The sequence below is a fragment of the Hypomesus transpacificus genome, chromosome 10 (genome assembly GCF_021917145.1).
Source record: "Hypomesus transpacificus isolate Combined female chromosome 10, fHypTra1, whole genome shotgun sequence".
Classification (NCBI taxonomy): Eukaryota; Metazoa; Chordata; class Actinopteri; order Osmeriformes; family Osmeridae; genus Hypomesus; species Hypomesus transpacificus.
The window spans coordinates 3,039,590-3,066,334 of record NC_061069.1 but is presented as its reverse complement, the minus strand read 5'-3'; the positions used below and the strand labels follow the sequence as shown (position 1 = coordinate 3,066,334).

General features: G+C 47.0%; 2 protein-coding genes across 2 annotated transcripts; both read left to right on the top strand.

Moving 5' to 3' along the window:
• The first annotated feature begins 15 nt into the window (after positions 1-15).
• Positions 16-10,004, top strand: dis3l2 (DIS3 like 3'-5' exoribonuclease 2). Its single transcript, XM_047026945.1, has 21 exons — positions 16-400; positions 726-1,488; positions 1,649-1,782; positions 2,096-2,149; positions 2,279-2,380; positions 2,464-2,638; positions 2,746-2,819; positions 2,935-3,164; positions 3,322-3,495; positions 4,311-4,390; positions 4,485-4,597; positions 4,709-4,816; positions 4,914-5,147; positions 5,337-5,416; positions 5,633-5,816; positions 5,950-6,036; positions 6,185-6,332; positions 6,757-6,887; positions 7,218-7,322; positions 7,489-7,593; positions 8,087-10,004. Exons 2-21 carry the CDS (start codon positions 744-746, stop codon positions 8,183-8,185), a joined length of 3,162 nt encoding a protein of 1,053 aa, XP_046882901.1. The 5' UTR covers positions 16-400; positions 726-743; the 3' UTR covers positions 8,186-10,004.
• Positions 10,005-11,666: 1,662 nt separating this feature from the next.
• On the top strand, positions 11,667-26,175 carry myo7bb (myosin VIIBb). The gene is made up of 48 exons (XM_047026927.1): positions 11,667-11,798; positions 11,996-12,044; positions 12,276-12,377; positions 12,492-12,644; positions 12,906-13,090; positions 13,247-13,368; positions 13,447-13,589; positions 13,792-13,905; positions 14,033-14,186; positions 14,316-14,392; positions 14,487-14,606; positions 14,701-14,843; positions 14,943-15,153; positions 15,244-15,379; positions 15,698-15,864; positions 16,035-16,175; positions 16,315-16,473; positions 16,640-16,732; positions 16,938-17,032; positions 17,170-17,254; positions 17,440-17,658; positions 17,772-17,960; positions 18,120-18,434; positions 18,588-18,746; positions 18,859-18,933; positions 19,250-19,374; positions 19,505-19,631; positions 19,816-19,935; positions 20,071-20,244; positions 20,384-20,611; positions 20,719-20,886; positions 21,246-21,363; positions 21,511-21,637; positions 21,868-22,034; positions 22,187-22,368; positions 22,476-22,582; positions 22,692-22,840; positions 22,954-23,107; positions 23,548-23,703; positions 23,901-24,006; positions 24,114-24,227; positions 24,345-24,432; positions 24,533-24,639; positions 24,796-24,981; positions 25,090-25,206; positions 25,331-25,414; positions 25,513-25,632; positions 25,754-26,175. Exons 2-48 carry the CDS (start codon positions 12,033-12,035, stop codon positions 25,853-25,855), a joined length of 6,495 nt encoding a protein of 2,164 aa, XP_046882883.1. The 5' UTR covers positions 11,667-11,798; positions 11,996-12,032; the 3' UTR covers positions 25,856-26,175.
• Positions 26,176-26,745: the final 570 nt, after the last annotated feature.

The following is a 26,745-nucleotide window of genomic DNA, read 5'->3' as shown; positions in this document are numbered from 1 at the left end:
GTTTACGTTCTACGGGCTGTCGCGCGGTCGACTGGATTACTGCACTTAACAGAACATTTCCTTTTTGAAGACGTATTTTAACTATACGAGATTTACTCGTTGGTTGAGTGGTGCAATAACATCGCATTTTATTAACATGTATCATGTTAAAACGACTTTTTAAGCTGTTTTAGTTTATGCAACTTCAGCCTGACTGTATAACGGACAACCAAACGAACAGACCTACAGTAGCTGGCCAGCTAGAAGTCTACACAGACTAGTGACGGTCAAGTCACTGAGACAGAGACTGGTTTAGGGTTAGCTAGCTAGCTCTCCTATTTAGCTAATTACTTATCAAGCTAGCCAGCGTTTAGCAAATCTATTAAGCTAGCTTCTACTGAACAAGCTTACAACATATCAGGTAATACATCATCGAATTTAAAGGACAGTTGAATAGTAGCAGGATTAACGTAGCTAGAGCTAGACTAGCTATAAAACGGTGATAAAATGCCACTCCATGGTTAGCACTAGCTACGTTAGCTAACTAGCTGACTTGATAGCAAGAAAGGGAATGTATTTGAATGGTGTGATATGTCTAATTATCTGTCAAGTCAGACACATGTTCAAGATGGGTTGAAGTTATTGATTGTTGTTTGGTTAGCTAACGTATGTGTCTAGCTCAAGTTGATTTTGAGCTAGTACAAACCAACTATGTGTTATTGATTTGGCCTCACTCGCGTTTCCAGGTTCAACAAGATAACCAAATGGACACACCTCGTCAAACCAAAGGACCCAACCGGGCTCGGGATACCAAACGTGGCCAGACCCAAAACACCACGCCTCGTCAGAAAGATGGCTATGCCCGCCTTCTCAGCCAGCACCGCAGCAGCAAATTTAGATCTTACCTGGAACAGTATGCACAGCAGTCACAGTTTCAAGGGGAAGAGAATGTGCCAACCACCCCAATCAAGACCCACAGTGACAGACAAGACATACCACAGCGAAAAAGCGACCAGGCTCAAATAGAATATTCAGACTCCTCTGACTTTTCCCCTTCTTCCTGGAAAGGTAAGGGGGAAGAGAGCTCCCTGTCTCTGTACATGGACAAGGTTAACAGCCGGGGTGCCAGGCAGGACTCTGAGAGAAAGGAAGGGGTCTCTGATGGGTTTTGGCGTGGGGAGAGGAGGGACACCGCCACCAGTCAAGATGGAGACGTAGAGTCTGGCGAGGAGATTGGTTCCGTCAAACACAGAAACTCCCAGCATCAGCAGAGGAGGAACAAAGACCAACCATTTAAAGAGCCCACTAGTAACCAGGGTAGCAATGATGCAAGAGACAGGGTTGGCCGCCAAGCCGGCTCAAGTGGGAAAGAGCATGAGAAGAAGAAATCTAAGAAGAAGAATGTGCCAAAGAACAATATGGACGAGGAAAGAGATGGGCTCTTCCATTCAGATATGAATCCAGAAATGACAAAGTCCCCACATAAACCAAATAACATGCAACCACAAGGTAAACTGAACACTGTTCCTCATTTGTGCTTACCGAATTGCTAAGCTATCAATATGTGTATATAAAAACAAGCCATTTCTTTGTTAATATGTGCTGCTTACTGATGACAATGCTGTACACATTACCTTAATAATGTCTTGATAATGATCCTTATTTTCAGCCCCAAATTCCAATTCCCTGGCTGATAAGGGTAAGAAGAACAGGGGAGGAAGAGGTGGTAAGAAGCAGGTGTTTGAACCCTACATGTCTGCTGAGGATGTCTCCCATGCTCTGAAGAGGGGAGAGCTCATCCAGGTAACGCTCTCACAGGCTCCGTCTACGGGCACTGGAACATCATGTGCTTGTGTAACCGACTTGGGATTGGTCAAACTCACTAATCCTCATTATGAATGCTTGCCCACCCGCGCCGTCAAAGAGCTAGCTTTTTGGTGGCGTAGATGGTTGGAACACTGTGTTTTCTAGAGGTCGTTGTTGCGTTTGAACCCTGGGGTGGGCAGAATTGGGGGAAAGCAATACTGATGGGTGACATGCCTACCCCCTGTGACACTTGCTGGCCAATGTGTTTATGTGACAAAGAACATTCACTTACATCCCTTTTTCCTTCCAGGGACCAATAAGAATCAACCCTAAGAAGTACCACGAAGCTTTCATCCCATCACCAGTGAGGAGACCCTATTGACAAAACAAAGTGTCTTACTTAGTTTTCAGTGCAATTTTTTTTCCTACGTTATTTTGATCAGTTGGTAATACATCATGCAACTGCTACAATGAGATGCATTTGTCCTCACAGGACAGCCCGCGAGACATCTTCCTGGATGGAATCGTGGCCAGGAACAGGTGCTTGAACGGGGATGTGGTGGTGGTGCAGCTGCTCCCCCGAGAGCAATGGAAGGTGAACTCCCTTCAGCTCCTGCCTTCAGTCTGTCCACAGTAGTTGCCCTAAATAACCACGTTGATCATCCTTTGACTGCACAGGTGGTGAGGTCGGACACTGACTGTGAGGGCGCCAGCGAGCCAGAGGCCTCAGCTGGGAAGACCCAAAGACCAGGGAAGAAAACCCCTCCCAGCCCCGATGTCATCATAGAGGACCAGTACAGTGACCAAGAGGAGATGGTTAAAAGGGTTGAGAACGTCAGCCTCAATGCTAAAGGTACAGGGCTTCTCTTCGCACGAGAAAGCTTGGATGTTCTGGACAGAGAAGGATCCGACGTTTTATCCAGAGTAGTCATGATTTTTTTTTGCCATTATGATCTCCAGGGGGAGAAGGTGTGAACCAAGATGTGCCCTCCAAGCCTAATTCCACTGGAGAGATACTTCAAAGGACTGCCAAGGTACACTATTTCTTGAGAACAAGTGTTTGCGACCCTCAAAATAGGTGTCATTCTAGATAGCGAGCAGAAAACTCTCCTCGTCGAATTGATTTCCATGTCACGTCTTATCTTCCAGGTGGTGTACATAGTTGAACAAAAGCACTCGAGGGCAGCGACAGGCTTCCTCAAGTTCCTCCCAGACAAACCCTTCGCCATGTTCGCCCCTGTGGACCACCGCGTACCTCGTATAAATGTCCCCCTGGCAGACTGTCCCCATGACTTTGGTTCCCGCCCTGGGGACTACGCCAACATCCTGTTCATCTGCCGCATCACCCACTGGCCAGATGACAGCAACTTTGCCGAAGGGTAGGTCCAGATCTACACTCGGTACAGGAAATTCAGGACCACCATATCCCGCTTATCGCTAAGTTCTCATGTTCACTCGGTAGTGGTTTGTCTGAGCAGATGAGGTTTTCAGACCAGTGTCTTAAATGCTGTGTGTGTGTGGATGAATGTCCCTCAGCCGCCTGGCTAAGACGTTGGGCCAGGCGGGGGAGATCGAGCCAGAGACCGAGGGCATCCTGACAGAGTACGACGTGGACTTCTCAGAGTTCTCCCACGAGGTCCTGGGCTGCCTGCCTCAGACCCTGCCGTGGGCCATCCCCCCTGAGGAGCTGCGCAGGAGGAAAGACCTGCGGTGAGAAGGGCTCACTCACTCAACACACACACACACTCACTGAGTCAACACACACACGCGGACTCAACACACGGACGTACACACACACTCACTCAACACACTCACTCACTGACTCGACACACACACGTACACACACACACTCACTCACTCACTCACTCACTCACTCACTCAACACACACACTCACTCACTGAGTCAACACACACACTCACTCACTCACTCACTCAACACACACACTCACTCACTGAGTCAACACACACACACACACACATACTCACTCACTCAACACACTCACACACTCACTGACTCAACACACAGACGTACACACACACACACACACACACTCACTCAACACACACACTCACTGACTCAACACACACACGTACACACACACACACACACACACTCACTCACTCACTCACTCGACACACACACTCACTGACTCGACACACACACGTACACACACACACACACACACACACACACACTCACTCACTCACTCACTCACTCACTCAACACACACACTCACTGACTCGACACACACACACACTCACACACACTCACTCACTCAACACACATACACGCGTTACTCACTCACTCATTCATTCTCTCACTCAACCTACCTACACACACTCTCAACATAGGCATATTCAACTATATTTATAAATCGAGGTCAAACCAGAACAGTTTTGGCTGAACTTACACAGTGAAGCCCTGTCCTTGACGTAAAAGCTCCAGGGGAACAGCTAGAGAGGCCAATCTGACACACCCTGTTCCCGGCCGACACCCTCATACTGAGCTGTTGTTCCCTGTTCAGGAAGGAGTGCATTTTCACCATCGACCCTGCGACCGCCAGGGACCTGGATGACGCCCTGTCCTGCAGACCTCTCCCAGATGGTGCGTCACCGCCACACAAGCTGCCAGTGTTAACATGATGGGGTTTGTTTCACAAAATGACATTTCCATTTCCTGATTCCCCCCCCCCCTACAGGTAATTTCGAGCTGGGTGTTCACATCGCAGATGTGAGTTATTTTGTAGAAGAGGGCAACGCTCTGGATTTCATCGCCGGCCGAAGAGCCACCAGTGTTTACCTGGTCCAGAAGGTCTTCCTCCACTTCTATCCCCTAATTTATTTTTTCTGGTAGTAAAAAAAACCCATAACCAATGCCTGTGACAGGTCAATAAAGTTAGCCATTGAATGGGTCTTCTCTCAGGTCATCCCCATGCTGCCCAGGCTGCTGTGTGAGGAGCTGTGCAGCTTGAACCCTCTAACTGACCGGCTCACCTTCTCTGTCATCTGGAAGATCACCCCTGAGGGGAAGGTACCGGAACCTGCACTCCGACACCCCTACAGCACGCGGATACGCCAGCACACGTCACACGACGACTCACCTCCCCCCCCCCTCCCCCCTCCTCTAGATCCTGAGCGAGTGGTTCGGCCGCACGGTGATCCGCTCCTGCGTCAAGCTAAGCTACGACCACGCCCAGAGCATGATCGAGGCGCCGGACAAGCTGTTCTCTCCCGACGAGCTTCCACCCGTCGCTCCCGACCACCCCGTGGACGAGATCCACCAGGCCGTGCTCAACCTGCACGCCATCGCCAAGCGGCTCCGCGCCCAGCGCTTCGAGGGGGGCGCCCTGCGGCTGGACCAGGTCAGTGGAGAACACGGACGTAGGGGGCCCGCCGCCTCTGAGCCACAGGACTCTGACTGCATGCGCGCGTGTCGTGCGGGTTAACAGAGAAACGTTTCTGCTTCTTCTAATAACCTGGATCTCATTCTGCTTCCTGGTGTAACGCCAATGAATTGAAGCTGAGATGTTTTTCTGTTTTTGTTTTTCCAGCTGAAGCTGTCTTTCACTCTAGACAGAGAGACGGGCATGCCTCAGGGATGTTACGTCTACCAGTACAGAGACAGCAACAAGTGAGTCTCCGCCAGCCTCTATCAGCCTGACGTCTCTACCTCTTAGAGTATCCACAACACCAAGCAGGCTAATTTGACCAAAACACCCGAGTTGCTAAAACACAATTAGGGGTGCTGGAAAGCTCTTTGTCCATCAAGCAAACAGTTTAGTTTCATCCCTTTTGGTTTTTCCCCTCTTTTATATATATATATTTTTTCTTCTTCTTCGTTTCCCAGGTTGGTGGAGGAGTTCATGCTGCTGGCCAACATGGCCACCGCCCACCACATCTACCGCTCCTTCCCCCAGAAGGCCTTGCTGCGACGCCACCCTCCACCACAGAGCAAGATGGTGGACGACCTGCAGGAGTTCTGCGACCAGATAGGCCTCAGTATCGACTTCTCCTCGGCCGGAGCTCTCCACGTGAGTGGACGATCAAGTTGATTCAATCTGTATCTATCTAATCTGTCTCTGACTATAAAGCGTTTTTGGAACCACGTTATGACCATAGTTCTTTCAGTGTTGCGTAACCCTTTTCCTGGTTTGCACCCCACAGAAAAGTCTGCATTCCACCCTGGGAGATGATGAGTACACGGTGGCCAGGAAGGAGGTCATCACCCACATGTGCTCCAGACCCATGCAGGTGAACCGAGAGAGACCTCGACCCCTGACCTCTCCACACTGCCATCATAACCCTGTTCTAGTTTCGATACGACCTTCTGTTTCCGACCTTCTGTTTTGACCTGCTGTTTTTCTGTCTGTTTCTGCCCCCCCCACCCCCACCCCCTCAGATGGCTGTGTACTTCTGTACAGGCGTTCTGAAGGAGGAGCCCCTGTTCAAGCACTACGCCCTCAACGTGCCCTTCTACACGCACTTCACCTCCCCCATCAGACGCTACGCTGACGTCGTGGTCCACCGCCTGCTGGCCGCGTCGCTTGGTGGGTGAACCTCGCCAGGCGACAGACGCACAGAGACAGAGAAGGGTGTGAGAGGGATACAAAGGTTGAGTTGTGCTCCAGGGGTACATTGAGGACAGCGTGTCGGGCTCCATTGTGGGGCAGTCCGAGTGTTCAGCCTGCTGCAGAGTAGCACCGTAGGAGAGGACAATGCGTGCCTCACGGTCCCTGTCCCCCCAGGTGTGGGCGCATGAATTGTTCAGAGGCCGGAAGATTTGAGTGCCGCCGATGTTGTCACGCCTACTGCTCCTCTGGTCCTTGTAGTTGTTCAGGGTAAAAGCCAAGCCAGCAAGCTTTGTGTTCGTTTAAGATATCATCGATGGCCAGTTCTCTGTGCGTAAGTCATTGGTCCAAAATGTATGTTTTGGGTTGTGTACTTCATCCCTCGCGTGTGTGTGTTTTGAAGGTTGCGGGCCCCAGTTGGAGCTGACAGGGGAGGAGGTGAACAAGCAGGCATCCCACTGTAACGACAGGAAGACAGCCTCCAAGAGAATACAGGAGCTCAGCTCTGAGCTCTTCTTCGGGGTCTTCGTCAAGGTAACCAGGCCCTCAGCCCCACGACAGATTGTGTCAAGTCAGAAGCGAGCAAGTCTTGACGGTTTGAGGGCTCCCTACGGTTTCAGCAAAAATATCAAAATGCGTTCTGTGGTCAGAAATATCTACATCTCCATTAGAGCTTTAGGGCGATGCTCAGGGCAGACAGGATGTGATGGTGTTGACGGAGGTGTGATGAACTCTCTCCCCTCCCTCCCTTCCTCTCTCTCTCTGTCTCTCTCTCTCTTTCCCCCTCTCTCTCTCTCTCCCTCTCCGTCTCGGTCTCCCTCTGTCTCTCCCTCTCTCTCTCTCTCCCCCCCCCCCCCCATCCAGGAGAGCGGCCCTCTTGACTCTGAGGCCATGGTGATGGGTGTACTGGACCAGGCCTTCGACGTGCTGGTGCTGCGCTACGGGGTGCAGAAACGCATCTACTGCAAGGTGAGGGAATGTTCCACAACCTCGTAATCCACCACGCCTACCGGGCAATGTCTGGACATGTCTGGCTGCCATAAAAAGCCGGCGAGTCGGGACACGTTCTCGAGGAATGAGAGATTGTCGTGCAGCAAGTTTCAGATCGGGAGTTTCATTGGTTTCGCCCCTGCAGGCTATGGAGGGCCTGGAGAAGTTCCACTTCAACAAGGTGGGCAAACGGGCTGAGATGACCCTGGTGTGGGCCCCGGAGGACCAGGACAAGGCCCCCGTACGGCAGGTAAGACTCCAGAGGGAGCTGTGCCCTCGACTGTCATCCTCCATGGACTTCCTGGATGTGTTTGATTCCCCTTATTTATGTGTTTAAAACATTTGGGGTTTGTTTTGTTTTATTTAGAAGGATCCCCATTAGCTCTACCCTAAGACAGAGCTACTTTCAGTGGGGTCCACATATAAGACTTACATACTAACAACAAACATTTGAAACATACATTACAATACCAATATCTAACATTTAAAACATACATTACAAGTATCAAAACTTAAAATACATAAAAATAATGATCATACAATTTTACATTCCAAACATAAAAAAGGGGGGTTGTTTTGGCGTCATGGTGATGGGGCTGGCGTCACGGTGATGGGGCTGGCGTCACGGTGATGGGGCTGGCGTCACGGTGAGGGGGCTGGCATCACTAGCCTGTGGACCTCCTCACCAGGCAGCACCAGCAGTGTGTTTCATGAGTCCTCTGTGTCCCCGTGTGCCCCCTCAGGAGATCGCCATCTTCAGCCTGGTGGACGTTCAGCTGGTGACCGACGGGCCCATGAAGTACAGCGCCGTGCTCAAGAGGCCCACAAGGAATGGATCATGAATGTCTACATGGGCCCTGAAGCGCATGTACACACACACACACACACACACACACACACACAGAGCCTATTTTTAGACCTTTAGTGGAATTTGCACATTCTTTTATTTTTACGGATTAGCAAAGCTAAGATGTTTCTTTCATTGGCCTAGCTTGTGGTCTTAAGTTCCTCTGAGCAGCCAAGTGCCTACAGGCAGTACAACTCCAGGGGCCGGCTGCGGTGGGTTGATTTCACTCTAATTCAGAGCCACAACTATGCCATGAATTCAGACATTCATTTTGCAGTCAAGACCTTTTATGAGGTCATTTTTCTTAGATAATAGATACACAGTGTATGTGTGATGATTAAAATCTTAAACTATTTTCAGTTTAACCCTCAAGGCTGGTTTTCCCAGACTGAATTCTGGCCTAAATTTCACTTGGAGAAGAAAATCTCTATTGAAAGTGATTTTTATTTTATTTTAGGATGTGAAGTACGGAACAACAGGCCACAATTTTTTACTAAATTGGTATGAATGTAAAAAAACAAAACAATACCTAGTCCTTTCATTATATGATTAATTACATGCTTGTTTACGTCATCCTAACCATATCACAAACTCCTCCCTGACAGATAAATGTTGCATATGAAGCAAAAGCAGTAACTACCACCATGTATATTTAGATAGCTGAGCTTAGTGATACGTATGTCAGTTCAGTGTTCTGTAACAGACTCGAGACATCCGTTGAATCTAGGTAGAAGCCGGCCGTGTGACTGTACGATGTAGTTGTATGTTGTTGTTTTAGCAGTAACGTAATGACCTGAACAATGCCAGACAATGCTCCTGTGATTTTAATTGTGAGGCATTATTTTATGCATTTTAAAAATGCGTTTACATTGATTTGTAAATTGCTTGTGGTTGTTTATGCTTTTGTGGACTGCCTGTCAACTTTAGACCTTCATCTTAACTCAAAGCAATACACTCTTAAGTCTCCTCAATTGTGGTGTCAAAGTGACCTGTCCTAGATAGAAACCATGTGTGCTACTCTTTACCTTGATATCTGTTTGTTAAAATCACACGTTCAACTATAGATGCCAGTGGTAGGTTTACACAAACATCTGTCAAAGACCATTCATCGAAGTTACCGATAGTTATTGCACAGTATTGACAACGTATAGTATACCCTCAAATCCAGAGATTCCACAGTTTAAAGCGTGCCTTTGTTTTTGTGTTTTTGCTTGCCTTACCTTTTCATGTGCTTGTTTACTGCCCAATATGTGCTCTGTACACAGACTATAGGAGCTAGACACGCTACTATATCCTAATCACAGTTTCACAACGTGGGTGATCTTTTAACTCTCTGTTTAACTAAAGACCTGGCCGCTATATCCGCACAACCAATGGATATTATTTTAGCAAATGACTAGTTGATGTAGAATTATTTTGTTGTTGTTGTTGTTGTAACAACTAGAACCTAATTTAGGAGAAATAGCTTTGTTTCAGGGATATGGGGTTTTGCAACGTTGATAGGGGCAAGACTGAGGGCAAACAGCCAATGTTCTCATTTAAGGCACCGTATTGTGTTTGTGTTGTGTGCTGTAAGTAGTGTGCTTTAAAGGTCTGTACATGGCAGTTCTACTGTATCGAGGACACTGGTTCTAGAGGTTTCCAATAGGGACGGAGGAAAGCTGTGGTGTGTGTGTTGGAGTTGACATGTTATTTCTGTCCAACTGGAAACATGGATCTCAATGTGATGTAACAGCTCCCCCCCCAGATTGAAACATTCATTTGTGAGTTCTTAATGTGCCTGTCCCTTTTGGAACCAAATAAAATAACCTGCTTCACTGAATTTCTCCGGGTTTCCAACAGTTACTTAAAAAGCCCACTCTTTGTATCTAATATAAAACAATAAAGCACGTATGTGGCTTCTGCACAATTCCACACAGATTTACACTCTTAAACTTTCAAAGTCGATCATTTATACTTAATGATGCACTTTGAAATTGTGATTTGGATAATACTTGGATGTTTTACATAGGTTAGGCAACAAGGAAGGCTATATGACAGCGATATGTGTAACCATGACCAAACAAAAAAACAAACCTTATCACCACAGTCGCATTTATTATAGCAAGGATTCATTCAAACCATAAAAACATCTTGCTGGGATGAGTTGTGTGTATGTGGAGTTAAGTTGATACGACTTTGCTGGCCTCTTCCTCAGCAGCCACACCCTTTTAAAGAATATTTGCTGGCTGATAGCAGGTAGAAGGAAGGCTGCCTGTACCAGACACTCCCCAGACCTGCTCTATACACGAGGCCCAGCCGTGATCATTTGAGAGGTTAGATTAGAATCAACTGGTCACTTCCTCCCACTAGATTGGACAACGCTGCCATGACAGCCCGATGGTCATAGTCATGCTAGAAGTCATTCAAGGAACTATTGCAAGATATGGGTGACTGTACATGTCGTGGTCCCTCCCATGTGTAATCCACCCAGTCTGGCTCCATCATGTCGCCTGTTGATCAGCTGAATAGTGATGATGATGATTGTAATCACTTCTTGTTAATGACAAAGGGCCATGTCACTGGGAACTATATCAGCCCATGGTTTAAATACAGGCCTTTGATTACACATGGTGAACACACTGGAATACTGGAAAATTAATAATAATAACAAATCCAGCTAAAGTCAGTTTATTATTTCATTAAGGTTTATAGTATTAGGTAGAATGTATTCCCCTGTTGTTCCTACACGTTATTGGACGTCGGACATTGTTTCCCTGCACAATATCTCGGAAATTAAAATTCATTTACAATCCCCTTATCGGAACAAACCACAAACCACCACACGCTTGTCGTATATCGGGAATCTCTCATCAAACAGCTAAACAGCAGCTTATCATTTACACTGCGTGCCCTTTATACACTCCAAAGTATGTTGTCCCTGGAAACTCACTATTCTAGACACGAAGGAATTCTCGGGTTTGACATTATGTTGGTGTCGTGACGTAGACAGTGGACCCATCTCAGTAATAAGATCCCAAACTGTATCTGTATTTACAGCTTTATTACTGGATTATGTAATTGGAAAACTGATTTCAATCCTTGGGTCCAAAGGCCAGGCCCATCGTTTTATAACAGAGCTTTACTCATGACATAACTTTTGACTCACCTCACATGTATTTCAGTATCTGAAGTTAAGACACAATAATCAAAAATGATTAACAAAAACATAGTTTTTTTGTCGTATTTTGTGGCACAGTTCAAAATGTTGACTTGCCAATGTCTCCTTATCTTTGAGGGATTCCACACACAGTGGTAGCTAATTTCCCCTGACCAAATATGTAACCTTACAGTATTGGACGTTTCACAAATATTATTGTAAGAGAAGACGCCCTGACACAAAATATCATGGAACGATCCAGTAACAGATATGGACAGGGAGGGGCTCTGCTACTGGTCGCTGGAGATGGGAAAGTTCGACAGATCAAAGTCAAAGTGCCATAAAAAATATGTGTCTAAAGTTTGATCTGTTTCCTGGTTGGAGCCTACTGTTCAAGTGAGTTTTCAAGAGCCCACTACATCTCAGGAACGGAGGTTTCAATGAAGGACGTCAGCAAATAATTTAGAAGGTAAAATAAGCTCTCCAACTGTTTCCTTGAATGTTGATGCCTTTGTTTATACCGGTAATATGGGGAATGGGTTTGTTGGTAGATGAGGAATGATCTTAGGAATAAGATGTTATGTACCAGTTTGACTACATTGTGACTACAAGTTTCATTGTTCACACAGTGACATATTCATTTGTTACCTAATACCTGTTCTCAAGTTGCATGACCAACGAATAGGAGAATTGAAATTTGGCAATGCTGAAAAAGGTAGGATTCATAATATCCTTATCATGTCTTTATTCATTAACCAGATTGAAATGTTTTCAGCTATGTTTATCATTGTCTGAATACTATTCTTCACCAGGAAGTTAAATATACTTCTGACAGCAATAAGGAAAGAATTTGTTAAACAATTAGTATGAAGTTTACTTCAAATCAAGTTTCCCGTTGACTGACCGATTGACCTTGACCCTGACCGTCAGTTCTTCTTCTTCTAAGGGAGAGTGGGTCTGGCTGGAGTCCAGTATCGGGGTGACCATCGGAGCCAGGGTCAAGGTGACCAAAACTGGCCAACAGGTGCTAGTCGACGATGAGGGAAAGGTGATCACGGTTTGATTATACGACTCCCAAGACGGTGTTCTCTTCCGTATGATCCCTCAGTCTGGTTTGTGATGCTGAACCATGTGTCATGTCAGTGTTTCTCTGTTCCTCCAGGAGCACAGACTGTCCAAGGGTGGGGAGGCCGTCGTCAGGGTCATGCACCCCACGTCCGTGGAGGGGGTGGAGGACATGATCCGTCTGGGGGACCTCAACGAGGCCGGCCTCCTCAGGAACCTGATGGTCCGCCACAAGCAGGGCATCATCTACGTGAGTCCACTTATCCACTCAAATCTCCACTGTGAGGATCGCTTTACTTCCCTAGAAACAATACTTGTACTTACATTGAACATATTTTACATGGGCTTTGGACAGTGTGTTACATCACAGGGGTACACTAGAGTTTAACTGTACCATGTACAAGATCATGTCATTGACAAAAATGTACCCATACATCAAATGTACATGGGAAGAATTGGTTTTCTTTGTTAGTTTATGTAGTATTTGTTATCTTTGATCCGTTTTGGGTAGACCTACACAGGCTCGGTTCTGGTGGCGGTGAACCCGTATCAGGAGCTGCCGCTGTACACTGCTGACCAGGTGAGGCTGTACCACGGCCGCAGGCTTGGCGAGCTGCCCCCCCACGTGTTCGCCATCGCCGACACCTGCTACTTCAACATGCGCCGCTACAAACGCGACCAGTGCTGCATCGTCAGGTAGGCCCCAAAGCAGCCCGAAGAGTTTCATTTGTTCATAGTCTCGGAGGGTGGATGTCTCAAGGTTACGCAGGTAAACACGGGTCTCTTCTTGTCTCTTTTTCTCTCGCTTTCTCTCTTGTTCCCTCTCTTTTTCTCCTTGTCTCTCTCTCTCAGTGGGGAGTCAGGGGCGGGGAAGACAGAGAGCACCAAGCTGATGCTCCAGTTCCTGGCTGCAGTGAGTGGACAGCACTCATGGATCGAGCAGCAAATACTGGAGGCCAACCCCATATTGGAAGGTACTGACGATTTAAGTCTTCCACACATGTCTTAGTGTAAAAAGCCAATAGTCTGAGCAATATGTTTGGTTTCCTCAGCATTTGGAAATGCCAAAACAATTCGCAATGACAACTCAAGCCGCTTTGGGAAGTACGTTGAGATCTTCTTCAACAAAGACGGGGTGATTGAAGGAGCCCGCATGGAGCAGTACCTGCTGGAGAAGTCTCGTGTCTGCCATCAGGTAGATATTAGTGCCTCAGTCTTTATTGTTATTAAATATCCTACAGTTTAGATCATTAGACAATCATTAGGCATATTACTTTATGCAAATAATTGCTCAGCTTTGTAAACAATATCCTGTAAGCGTGTGGTTCAGGAAGTAGAAAATGTGTTTTTTACTGGAATGGCTGAACATTTGTAGCTCTGATTGTCAACTTCTTCAGGCTTCGCAAGAGCGAAACTATCACATATTTTACTGCATGTTGGCTGGGATGTCAGCAGAGCCGAAGAAGACACTGTCTTTAGGCAAGGCCACAGATTTCAATTTCCTCACAAAGGTATTTAATCAACTACTCACCAAACACCATAAATGACCATCCCACAAGCTTTGACCTGAAGACAGCCCAATCACAAACCCTATGATCTCTACGACGATGATAGTAACCTTTGATACCTCTTCTGCAGGGTGACTGTATTGTTTGTGAGGGGCGTGACGACGCCAAAGACTATGCCCGTATGCGCTCTGCGATGAAGATCCTCACCTTCACAGAGAGCCAGTGTTGGGAGGTCCTCAAGCTCCTGGCTGCCCTCCTCCACCTGGGCAACGTTAACTTCGAAGGTGGCTCTCTCTCTGATTGGCCCTGTGGCTTGCGTGGGAATAATGAATGAGATGACGCCACGTTTCATCGAGTATCATGTCGAAGGGAGATGTTTGAATAAGACTTGTGCCCTTTTTTTCTCTAACCAGCCACCTACTTGAACAACATGGAAAGCAGTGATATAAGGATGTCAGACAACTTTACCATCGCAGCCAAATTACTAGAGGTTGGCATTTGTCATGTCAACGCTATAGTGCAACTGTAAATGTTGCTTACAGTGTGTTGATACTGTGTGTCTGTTCCCTGTATTTTCTCTCCAGGTGCAGAGTACAGCTCTGGGAGTGAGTCTGACCCATCGCTCTTTCTTGACCAATAGGGAACGGGTGTCCAAATCCCTCAGCTCTGAACAGGCCTCTGATTGCAGGGATGCCTTCGTCAAGGTAACAGGGCTCAGAATTGACCATCAGTGTGTAAAGCGAGGAAAAGAATCCTTGTACCAAGTGATGTTCAAAAAGTATGTCATTATTTCTGTAGGCGATTTATGGCAAGCTGTTCATATGGATTGTTGGGAAAATCAACGATACTATCCACAAGATCCCGACCAACGGTCCTAAATATGTCCGCCAATCCATTGGCCTACTGGATATATTTGGCTTTGAGAATTTTAACTCAAACAGGTTTGCAATTCAACTGTTTCTCTCAATTTCTTGCAAATAGCTAAGCCCAATATGTCAACTAACCCCTTTCCTGTCTCACTTAATTCTCTTTCTTGCCAGCTTTGAGCAGTTGTGCATTAACTTTGCCAATGAGCAGCTGCAGCAATTCTTTGTGAGTCACTTGTTCAAAGAAGAGCAGGAAGAGTATTTTAAGGAGGACATTGTCTGGAAGAACATCTCCTTCACTGACAACCAGCACACTCTGGACCTGCTGGCAGGGAAATCTCTTAATTTACTCTCCCTGATCGACGAGGAGAGCCACTTTCCAAAGGTACGGTAATCATCTATAATCATGTGCCAGGTTTCTCCATATCTGTGTGGGTCAGGTCGTTGATAGCTCTGAGTGTTTGTTTGTTCACAGGGGACGGATGCTACCATGCTGAGCAAGATGAACACAGTCCATGGGAAAAGCAACGTCTACCTCTCCTCCAAAAGTGCTCATGATGTAGAGTTTGGGATCAGCCATTTTGCTGGGGTCGTTTACTACAACTCCAAAGGTACCCAGGAAACATCAGGATTCACGTTCCTCAACTAGATCAATAACATGGATTGTCACATTTCAGGCAATGCCTGAGTGAGTGTGTAACTCACACAGTGTGATCCAGTATAGACCTGTTAAATAGGAGCTGAGCCAGCATAACCAGTTTGCTGGGCTGTTATCTCCCTGTATAGTTATTTCCTTAGTATAGTTAGACCTCATATTAAAATGTTTAAGATTCCTATATGTATATGTATGCACCTTCCTGCCAAAGTAAATTCCTTGTCTATGCAAATTTTCATGGCGATTAAAACCCATTCTGATTCTGATTCTGAAGGCTTCTTGGAAAAGAACAGAGATGCTGTCAGCTCTGACATCATCAAGCTCATAAACACATCCACCAACAAGCTCCTTCGAATGATCTATGAGACTGAGCTCAATACAAACGGAGCCAAGTGCTCCAACAACCACAAGGTCGTCCTAACTCCCAAGAGCTCTCTGAGGGTAAGGAATGTCACGACTGAATGTCACAATGTGCCATGTCAACTCTCCAAGGAGTCCATTCATAAATGAGTGATGCTTGTCAATCTTTCAGTGGGCGGTTGCTGATCAGTTCAGTTATTGGTCCTGCTTTGGTCCCCTAACCGTGGTCTGTCTCTCATCTGCCCCTGCAGGCCCAGAGCGACGGCAGGAAACAAGTGACCACGCTGAGCGGCAAGTTCCGCCTGTCCCTCGACGCCCTCATGAAGGCCCTGTCCGTCTGCCAGCCCTTCTTCATCCGCTGCTTCAAACCCAACAACGACAAACAATCAGAGGTAAGGAAACACTGGGAATACGCACGCTCGGCTAAATGCTCTTAGCGTGGTTGCCGTATTATTACTAGGGCTGAATTGAACCGCCAGTGCCATCACAGCACTGCTGGCTCAAGTTGACCAGCGACTCTGTGTGCCTCAGAGCTTTGACCGGGAGCTGTGCATGCGCCAGCTGCGGTACTCTGGCATGATGGACACCATCAGGATCCGCAAATTGGGATTTCCCATCCGCCACTCCTTCAAGGACTTCCTGCAGCGCTACAGGGTGCTCCTGAACACCGCTGTCTGTGACCCCAAAACTGTGAGACGCGTGGCCCAACTTAAACACACACTGTGACAAATGATGGTGAAATGATGACGATGAACATCATCTCTACAATTCCCGCCATAACCATCGCTATTTGACTGTATGTTGTGGTATTCTTGGTGGTAACCAGTCCCTGTTCCTTCCTTCCTCTGTCCCTTAGGAGACTGTGGCAGCCTGCTGTGATGCCATCTGCAGGGCTGTCATCACTGGAGATGATGGATGGAGGATTGGCAGGACCAAAATCTTCCTAAAGGTGCAGTGTTTCTAATCCTACCTGTCTAGAACATCCTCAACAGTCACATACTCCTAAGAAACTAAGTTTGTATCCTCAATCTCAAACACAAATCCAAACTCAAAATATTGAATGTTGAGTCATCGTCAATGTTGCATGAGTCAGCAACATGTGCATATGTCAGGTGGGCAGCCTTTTAATAAACCTCTCTCCTGTTTCTCCACAGGATGCCCACGACTCTTTCCTGGAGCAGGAGAGAGCGCGAGAGTTCAACAGGAAGGCCCTCATCATCCAGAGGGTCATGTTGGGCCACAGGGACAGGTAGGGGACAGGGGTAGTGGAAACACTGACAAAATGAGGTTAGCTGAATCTAGCTGTCATCAAAGTGTATGCATGTATGAATGTATAGTAGATGTTGGAGTAGGAATGAATCCTATGTGTGTCGACTCTTCTTGTAGAAAGAGTTTTGTGAACAAGAGAAGAGCAGCTCTGGTTGTACAGACGTACTGGAGAGCTTACAGAGTGCGGAAAATCTTCCGCAAGGTAACATACGTCACTTTGGACTCCCAATAAATTTTTATTTTTAAATTCATGTTAAAATATTCATTTTCAAAGAATTCACAACACACAAGTCCTTGTTGAAGCAATGATTAGACCCGTCACACTGTGAGTTGGGGTTCCTTTCGCTTATCGGCTCTTCCTCTCCGGTCTTCTCACTTTGGGTTCAGATTCTACATGGCTTTGAGCGCCTGATATCCAGGATCCGCAGCCGGAAGACCCAGTTGGAGTTCCAGAAGAAGCAGGAGGCTGCTGTCTCCATGCAGGCTGGGGTGCGAGGCTACCTGGCCAAGAAGAGCTTCAAACGCCAGCGGCAAGCTGTGACGCTCCTGCAGGCCCACGCCAGAGGCATGCTAGCCAGGAAGAGGGCCAACAAGATCCGGACCGACGTCAGTTTGGAGAATTTAGACTACGAGACGTTCTTCCGAAAGAACGGATATGAACAAGCCAAGTGTGTCTGTATGTGCATCAGCAGTAAGATGTGTTCTGTGTTGTTTGTCAGGCCTTCCTCTCCGCCCAGGAGCGCCAGGCTCAGGAGCAGGAAGCCCTGGAGCTGCAGAGAAGGCTTGAGGAGGTTCTCAGCCAATCCCAGCAGGCATCTAGCAGCCCTGAGCCTATGGATGAACAGGATATCGTGGACAACATGTTCGAGTTCCTACCCATGGTTGTTACCCAGGCCGACGTGACTGAGGTGAGCCCAGAACCACCGCGGAAAAGATGCAGGATGCATTGATAATTGTTTAAGTCTCACTTCTCTTTCTATCCCTTTTTCTTTCTTTTTCTTTCTTTCTTTCTTTCTTTCTTTCTTTCTTTCTTTCTTTCTTTCTTTCTTTCTTTCTTTCTCCTTTAGAAGGAGGAGAAAAAAGAGGAGGACAAGGACAAGAAGGAGATCAAGCCAGAGAAGAAGGAGACCAAGCCGGAGAAGACAGTGCCCTTTGTGACCATCGCGGAGGCCCCAGAGCTGGACCCAGCGCCCGACCCTGGCCCTCAGAAACTGCCTGTGGAGGACTACGATTCGGATGACAAAGCAGACGACAATGACGATGACGAATATTCCTTCTTCAAGTTCAGTGCCATGCACTTCCAGGGTTCAGCCAGCAACAGCCACATCACCCAGAGGCTCCGGCAGCCCCTGCTCCACCACGAGGACGAGGGAGATGCCCTGGTGAGCGCAGCATGGTCATCCGTCTTCTCTCCCTTCTCTCCATTCACATCCCACCCTGTATCTTGATGTATTCCCTCCCCGTTTGATTTTCCTGACCAAACGTCCCCTTCTATTTCCCCTCCATCCCTTCCACCCACTCCCTCTATCCCCCAGGCCTGTCTCACGGTGTGGTGGATCATCTTGAGGTTCATGGGCGACCTCCCGGAGCCTAAAAAACTCACCGAGGAGCGCCTCAGCACCGTGACCAGCCCCTTCCCTCAGTATTCACTAAGGCAGGGAAGGAGGCTCAGCAACTTGGTGGGACTGGACCAGGTACTGACGAGTTGATCTATATAAACCATTTCTTTAAGGACTTTCTCGTTTCACTTTTTTTCATCAAGCAAACCTGCGTTCTGCTAGCGAGATACTCTTTTTGTCCCAACAGAAAGTACTGAGAAAGAACAGGAGGAAATCCGAAGCAACCCTATTGAACAGAAAACAGTCCACCATTGTTGAAGAGGTGAGGCGTTTCTTCCACATCAAATCCAAGACAATATTCATCATTAGTGTTCATGTAACGGCTTCCTTTGGCACTGTGTTTCCAAAACACCTGATTCAAATGAATAGGTTGTCATCAAGCACTACAGAAGCCTGATAATGACCCATTCATTTGAATGGAAAACATCTAAAGCAGCTGGACATGGTGTCCCCCAGGGTGCACACACATCGACTTACAGGCGGAACTTGAAACCTCTTGATCTGCAGTCAAAGGATCCTCCACTGGGCTATACCCTTCCTGTGTTCACATGCAAATTGTGTATCTGTCTCCTTACCAGTCAGAAATAGAGGTGGATGGAAGCGACATTCTAGTTGGTGAAGGACCCACTCTAGATCGACCAATGTCATCCTTGGAGCAACTGCACGTAATCGTTGGCTACGCCATTTCCAGACCAAATATCAGGTAACAAGAAGTCCTCAACATTCCTGCTGTACTGAAACAACAATCAGTGGTGATTGGTGATTGGTGATTTAAAAAAAACGATGAATCTACTGCCAGCCAATGAGGGTTGAGTCTATTCTGTCCTTGGCAGGGATGAGATCTACAGTCAGATCTGCAAGCAGCTGGTTAAAAACAAGAACCAGCGTAGCTGTATTCGAGGCTGGATCCTGATGTCCCTCTGTCTGGGAGTCTTCCCCCCTACCGACCGCCTATTGAAGGTACCACCCTCACCTGTGTACAACAGGGAACTAAAGCTGGTTGTATTCCTTTGCCAAGACAACTATTTAGACAACGTTTACGCGGCCCTGAAACGACACACACATCATCACTGTCTTTTCTTGTAATCTGGTCGTTTATTTGTCCTCGTTAATCATTGACTGTCTATTCTGGTCTACGGTGCAGTATCTGGAGGCGTTCATCCGCTGTGGGCACAAGAGCTACGGGCCGTACTGCGCGGAACGCCTGCGACGCGTCGTGGCCAATGGGGAGAGAAAAGAACCTACCTGCTATATCGAGCTACAGGTGAGACCCACTGGAAAAGGGCCAAATCCGGAAAGCCGTATTGAAATCAGGCGCAGTCCTTCATACGGCATACCGCAGGCTATTTGCCACTTGTGAAAAGCATTTGTGAAAATGTGTTTGTCTTCCTGTGAAAAGGCAGCCAAAACCAAGCAGGCCGTTCCCATGTCTGTGTCCCTGATGGACGGCTCCACCGTCAGCCTGACTGTGGACTCGGCCTGCACGTCTGCAGAGCTGTGTCAGCAAGTAGCCAAGAAGATCAACCTGAAAGACACCTATGGGTTCTCCATCTACATCGACATCTATGACAAGGTGAAGGAGATCGGATGCCACCTAGCTGTCACTTTAACACTTTCCTGAGCTCATGTAAGTTCACCCAGACCGGCTCTGGGGACTGGAGTGGCACATGACTGAGTGTGACGTCTTTCTGTTTTCCCGTGGCGGTCCCCAGCTGTGGTCCCTGGGCAGCGACGGGAGGCACGTGATGGACGCCATCTCTCAGTGCGAGCACGAAGTGAGGAGGAAGGGCGACGAGGGCCAGCCGACCCTGTGGAAGTTGTTCTTCCAGAAGGAGCTGTTCACGCCCTGGCACGACAGCACGTGGGACCTCGTCAGCACCGACATCATCTACCGACAGGTCATCAGGGGCCTCAAGTCGAAAAAGTACAGGTCTGAGAAGGTCAGTAACCCTGCTGTGGGGAGGGACGGTGTGTCGGACCATAGCAGAGCACCATGTCGTTGCATCCTGCTCCTACAGGATATGACATCTGTTTTTTTGACCTTCAGGAAGATGATTTTGTCCAGCTGGCTGTAATGCACTACTACGCACAATTTGGGTCTGAAAACAGCATTCAGAATGCCAGAACGGTGGTGGAGGACTGCATCCCTATCACCCTGATAGAAACCAAGTCTCAGACCAAGTGGATTCAGATGATTAACGCTGCACACTTACAGGTACCACCCTCGCCCATCTAGCACACTGATGTCGTCCTCTGCCAACTATGAGAGGACGATTCAATTTGAGGATGATTATAGGACGGTTGCACGGACCCTGGCTCCTCATGCAACATGTGGTGTCCTGCTGCCGGTGGAATCTCCACTGCTAGTGTTGTTGTTGTGTTTTGTTTACATTTGTACTTTGGCTAAATGTTTGGCTGGTGCTGTTTTTTGTTGTTTGGCGTTTTTTGCCCATATTTGCATTTTGATATTTTTATGCATTGTACTTGGATGTTACCTTGCCTTGTCGAATGTCATTGCCCAGAATTACCTTTGTTATACTGTGTATATGACAAATACTTCAATCTCTTTGACAGGGTTCATATGTGAAGGGAAAGGAGAGCAAAGAGAGAGCTATGGCGGACGTGGTTGACAGCGCCCGTCAGAAGTGGCCTATCTACTTCTCAAAGTTCTATGAAGTCACGATGATCTCAGGTGAGTCTACCAGGGTTTTTGCTCCAAAAGTTTGGACACATTTTCCCATCGCATGCTCCCTGGCTAGATGTCAGGTTCCAACAAGTCTTTGTTCTGGATTGTCTGATTGTACCTGGATTGGGTTCTTGGCTCTCTGTTCAATCACAGGACCATCATTACCCAAGAGCAGCTTTATCGTGGCCATCAACTGGAAGGGAATCTCATTCCAGGACGACAAAAACAAGCAGCTCTTAGAGCTGACCTACCCTGAAGTGACTGCTGCCAACATAACAAGGTACATACGGCCGTTTGGTTCAACCTTTGCCACCCACCCATTTTTATTCTTATTATGTATTTATTTAGCGGACACTTTTACCCAAAGTGCCATACATTACAGGGGGGAACCTGAGACCTCTCAATATGCTCAAACCACCGAGCTATACCCTCCAAAAAGCCACCTGTACACAACTATACTCAGTATACTGTCAGTACAACAATAAACCCACTGCACTGTGTGATCCCCAGTGACAGTATGACTGGAAGTCAGTGTTTGAGTCTGGAGACAATGCAGGGGCTCTATCTCCTGAGCTGTGCCCTGGCGGGGGAGATGGCTGAGCTGATCCAGATGTACCTGGAGGGTCTAAAGGAGCGCTCGGTGTACGCAGTAGCCCTGCAGGATATCAACAGACCGGGTATGACCCCTCTGACCTCACCTCGCACACCTGCAAGTTGCTTTTGCTCATGCTATCGGGGTGATGTGAATCAACCTAAGATCATACGCCACGCTCAGGCTTGTAGGAGTCTAATGACAGTCCATTCTCACGGGGTTCCTCTTCATTGGCAGACGACCCCACCTTCCTGAGCTGCAAGCGAGGGGACCTGCTGGTCATAGTGAAGGATGGGGAGTACTCCCCTGAGCACGGCTGGATCAAGGCCACCAATGAGGGCACGGCCAACACCGGGGCTATCGCCACCAATGCCATCCAGGTGCTGCCAACTCTCACCAAGCCCAACGAGGACACCCTGGTAGGCAGACTGGCACGCCACTGTTCCCGACTTGTGGACTTTGACAGAGCAATACCGCCCTCTGGTGAGGTTTCTGACAAAGTGCTTCTTCTTAACTGAATCCCCAGAATCGGTTACATCTAAATCAAGACCAGAAGAAGACTAAGAACGTTCTGGAGCGAGAAGAGGCAGTGGCGCCCATCTCACTGAAGGAATTCTCCTTCGAGTACTTCAGGTAGTTAGAACTGCCATCTTGTCATCGAGACGCCCTTCTTTCCAACCCTAATGCGTTCATCCCAACCATCAAACACAGTTCTTATGCAACTTGTGTGGATGTTTTCCAGGCAGCCAGGTAAGGAGGTGGGTCGGTCAGGTCAGGTCAGAAGGAAGGAGAAGTTGTGGGCCGTCTCCAGAGAGCCCCTCAAACAGCCTCTGCTGAGGAGCCTGGAAGGCAACTCCGACCTCAGTCACATGGCCTGCACAGCCTTCATCGATATCCTTCATTGACAGAACAGCTTATGTTTTTACTGTCTTCTTATTATAGAGCATGTACTCAACAATGTACAGTAGCAACTGTTTTACTGTTGTCCTTAACGACAAGCTCACCTATCCTGAAGTACATGGGAGACTACCCCAGCAAACACGTACGCAGCGCTGTCGAGCTCACCGACCAGATCTTTGGGCCGGCCACACAATATGTGGAACTTCAAGATGAGATCTACTGTCAGATCATGAGGCAGATGACCAACAACAGCAGCAGGTACTGTGTTATGGCTGTTCTTCTTTGAAATTCAAATTTCCAGAACGTCAATATAGGAAAGGCTCATAGAACGACAAATCAAATTACATAAAAATGCAAACAGTCCATAAATAACTCAGAGCAGGTGTGCAGAGGTGTATTAAAAAGTATTGACAGTCTATGTGGCCTTGTTTGATATGAATGTCGCCGTGGGAATGAAAGGGTTTTTGTACATTCTCTTTTTGGCCAAAGGTATTCCTATAATGACTAGCTGATGTGAGCTAACAGGAGTGGTGAAGGGGGTGTGAAGGGTCCCAAGTGATGAAGTCTGCTGTCTCTCTCTCTTTCTCTGTCTCTCTCTCTCTCTCTCTCTCTCTCTGTCTCTCTCTCTCTCCTTCTCTCTCTTTCTCGCTGTCTCTCTCTCTCTCATATGGTACTCTCTCTCCTCCCTCCTCTCATAGGTTGAGTACAGACTACGGCTGGCAGCTAATCTGGCTGTGTACAGGTCTGTTCCCCCCCAGCCAGACCCTGCTGAAACACACCCAGCTGTTCCTGGAGTCCCGCCCGAGAGAACCCCTGGCTGCAGAATGTCTGCAGAGACTGCAGGCCATGCTCAGGTGAGAACACCACTGTGGACCCTGGAATAATATGCTTCAGAAGAGCGTACATTCAATGTCAACTGGCTACCAACCAGCCTGGGCTCCATTGTGTTCTCTTAAATTGCTGTGGATAACTGTATCTTCCTTTGGCAAAAACAAACGCAGATTTCAGGAATGACAAAGCTATGTTTGAGATCGGACTGTCTTTGTTGTAGGATGGAGCCCAGGAAGCTACCCCCACATCAGGTGGAGGTTGACGCCATCCGGCAGAACAGCAGCCAGATCTTCCATAAAGTGCACTTCCCCAATGAATCAGCCGAGGTAAAGTTTGCCTTAAAACAACCACCTTTTTATCAACCTTCTTACAACATAAGAGTTCCAGGGTAAAGGTGTTAAAGCGTCGACGTAACCCATCTGTAAACATTTAGCTGTTTGAAGTGGAGTCAACCACAAGGATTCGAGACCTCTGTCGAACCATCGCCAGCCATCTGAGGCTGAGCTCTTCAGACGGTTACGGTCTCTTCATGAAAACAACAAACAAGGTGGGGGAAATGAAAACCTTGACAAAGTACTGTGTCCTTAAATATATGCTATTGTATAACATTTGTCCTGGTTAGGTATTTTAATGTATGTTTCGGTTTACTTTTTGGTGAATTTAGGTTGTGGGCTTGACCGAGCAACAGTACTTCTTTGACAGTTTGAGACCAACCACCGAGCAACCAAAGAAAACAAAGAAATCCAAAGAGGGTAATGTACAATGACCAAATAGATAGTCAGTAATTCAATAACAACTCCCCCACCATCATGGTTTCATGTGTCATGGTTTTGCATTTACATGGATTGACAGGAACTCCAGCCACAGCACCTTATCTAGTCATCTTCATGAGGAAACTATGGTTCAACGTCATCCCAGGAAGGGACCTGATAGCCGACCTCAACTTCCACTTCCCACAGGTGAGTCCCACGTTCCTGGCTAGCCTTACCTAGGTCTATGAGCAACAGCTTGTCTTTCAAAGATTCACCTCAGAAAATCATACATCTTAAAAAGTCAGGAGTCACAAACCCGGGAAGCTCCCACCACATTCACACTGTTGTCTCTCCTGCCCTCAGGAGTTGCCCAAGTACCTGCGAGGCTACCACAAGTGCACCAAGGAGGATATGATCAGCCTGGCTGGGCTGCTGTTCAGGATCAAAGTGGACATAGACAAGTCTCAGTTTGTGATGATCCCCAGGATGCTGAAGGAGCTGGTTCCAGCTGACCAGCTGAAGTCCATGTCCCCCGAGGAGTGGAAGAAGGTTCAGTACTTTGACCATCCCAAAAGTGTTCCGGAGTAGCTAGGTGAAGCCTCTTCTTGCTCCCGGTTCTCATCCTGAACCCAGCTTTCTGTCCTGTTGTCCCTGCAGCACATCGTCTCGTCCTATAACAAGCAGGCTGGGATCACCATGGACGAGGCTAGACTGGCCTTCCTTCGAATCATCTCCAGCTGGCCAACCTTTGGTTGTGTTTTCTTCGAAGTGAAGGTGGGTGAGGCCACACTAAGAGACAGCTAGGTCATGTCATTCAGTTACAGAAGATCCAATGTGATATGTCTGTCTTTCATTCCGAAGGACGTTCCATCTGATAACTCATTGTCTTGCTTCACAGCAAACATCCGAGCCAAGTTACCCCAGCATTGTGGTGATAGCTATCAGCAAGCAAGGTGTCAACTTCATAAACCCCCAAACCAAGGTGCAGTTTCATTTCCCTTAGCTGATAAATCAACTACATGATTCCCTAGTTAGTTCCAACATGATGTGACCAGATGTTTTTCTTTGTGTAAATCTCAGGAGTTGCTGGTCTTATATCCTTTCAACCGCATAACCAACTGGTCCAGCGGCAACACCTTCTTCCACATGACGGTCGGTAACCTGGTGAGAGGAAGCACGATTCTCTGTGAGACTTCACTGGTGAGTGGCTGGCCAATCGTCCTCGTAGTTCACCCTCAACAAGAATCTTCACATTAACCAGCATGATGTTTAAATCAAGACACACTGTCATCCACTTGTTTGTTTCTTGTTTTTCTTTCAGGGTTACAAAATGGACGACCTCTTAACCTCTTATTTCAACATGTATGAGAGTCAGAGGAAGGCTGTGCAGCCCAGGAACCAACTGTTCAAAGCACAGTATTGACATCCTTTTAGCAGTTAGCCTTTACATTGCATTACTTGCTTTTACATTCATATGATGTTTGCACTGTGACATTGCTAAAAAAGGAAAACAAAACTTAATTCATTTGGTGAAATAGACCTGCCATGGATAATATATTTTATAGACATCCTTGTTAAAAAATGTATTTTGGTATGTGGATTATCTCAAATATGTGTAGATGCCTTAAATAGATCATTATTAAATTGTTATATTTATAATGTTACTCTTTTGTTAATTTTTATCATTATAAAAAAAAGGAGCAAAAATACATTGCATAATGTATTTATAGAAACAAGTACATAGAATTTCCAAAACTCTCAAATAAAATATTTTGTAAATACCTCATGACTCTGACTTCATCTAAACCAAAGTGGAAGATACTGAACAAATAAGGTATCCAGTGATTAGTTACGGTTGTGGCGGTCAGTGGAAATTCTTCTTTTGAGGCTTTTCACAAACCATAATTGACCACATGAAATGACTTCATGATTACTTTTTAATTAAATAATGTATTTGTTCAGTTATACCAAGTATTAACACTTTTTTTGTCACATGCAAAGTTAGGGTTAGAGTACAGTGTAATGGATTACACAAATACACCAGATGCACAATGGGAGGCTGACTGAGCAGTGACTGAGCAGCACCATTAGGTGGCACTATTTACCTTTAAAACGCCACTGGCCAAATTTCTGGTTGACCCACTGATCCTGAGAGACTCGAGTAGATGGAGGACTGGAATGGAATGAGCTGTCAGTTTGGCATAAATGAACATAGGACTCACAGGTTGTGTCTGAATATTATAACTAGTTTCTTGGTTGTACTACAGTTGTCTCATATCGTTTGGCATGTGTGACTAATGGTAAAATAATTTC

Excerpts from the sequence above, each read along its gene's own strand:
- dis3l2 (XM_047026945.1), top strand. The coding sequence starts at position 744 with ATGGACACACCTCGTCAAACCAAAGGACCCAACCGGGCTCGGGATACC. Across the intron at positions 6,037-6,184 it reads TGTGCTCCAGACCCATGCAG|ATGGCTGTGTACTTCTGTAC; the intron begins GTGAACCGAGAG and ends CCACCCCCTCAG. Across the intron at positions 7,323-7,488 it reads AGAAACGCATCTACTGCAAG|GCTATGGAGGGCCTGGAGAA; the intron begins GTGAGGGAATGT and ends TCGCCCCTGCAG.
- myo7bb (XM_047026927.1), top strand. Across the intron at positions 16,733-16,937 it reads GGACCAAAATCTTCCTAAAG|GATGCCCACGACTCTTTCCT; the intron begins GTGCAGTGTTTC and ends GTTTCTCCACAG. Across the intron at positions 22,035-22,186 it reads GCAGGATATCAACAGACCGG|ACGACCCCACCTTCCTGAGC; the intron begins GTATGACCCCTC and ends CTTCATTGGCAG.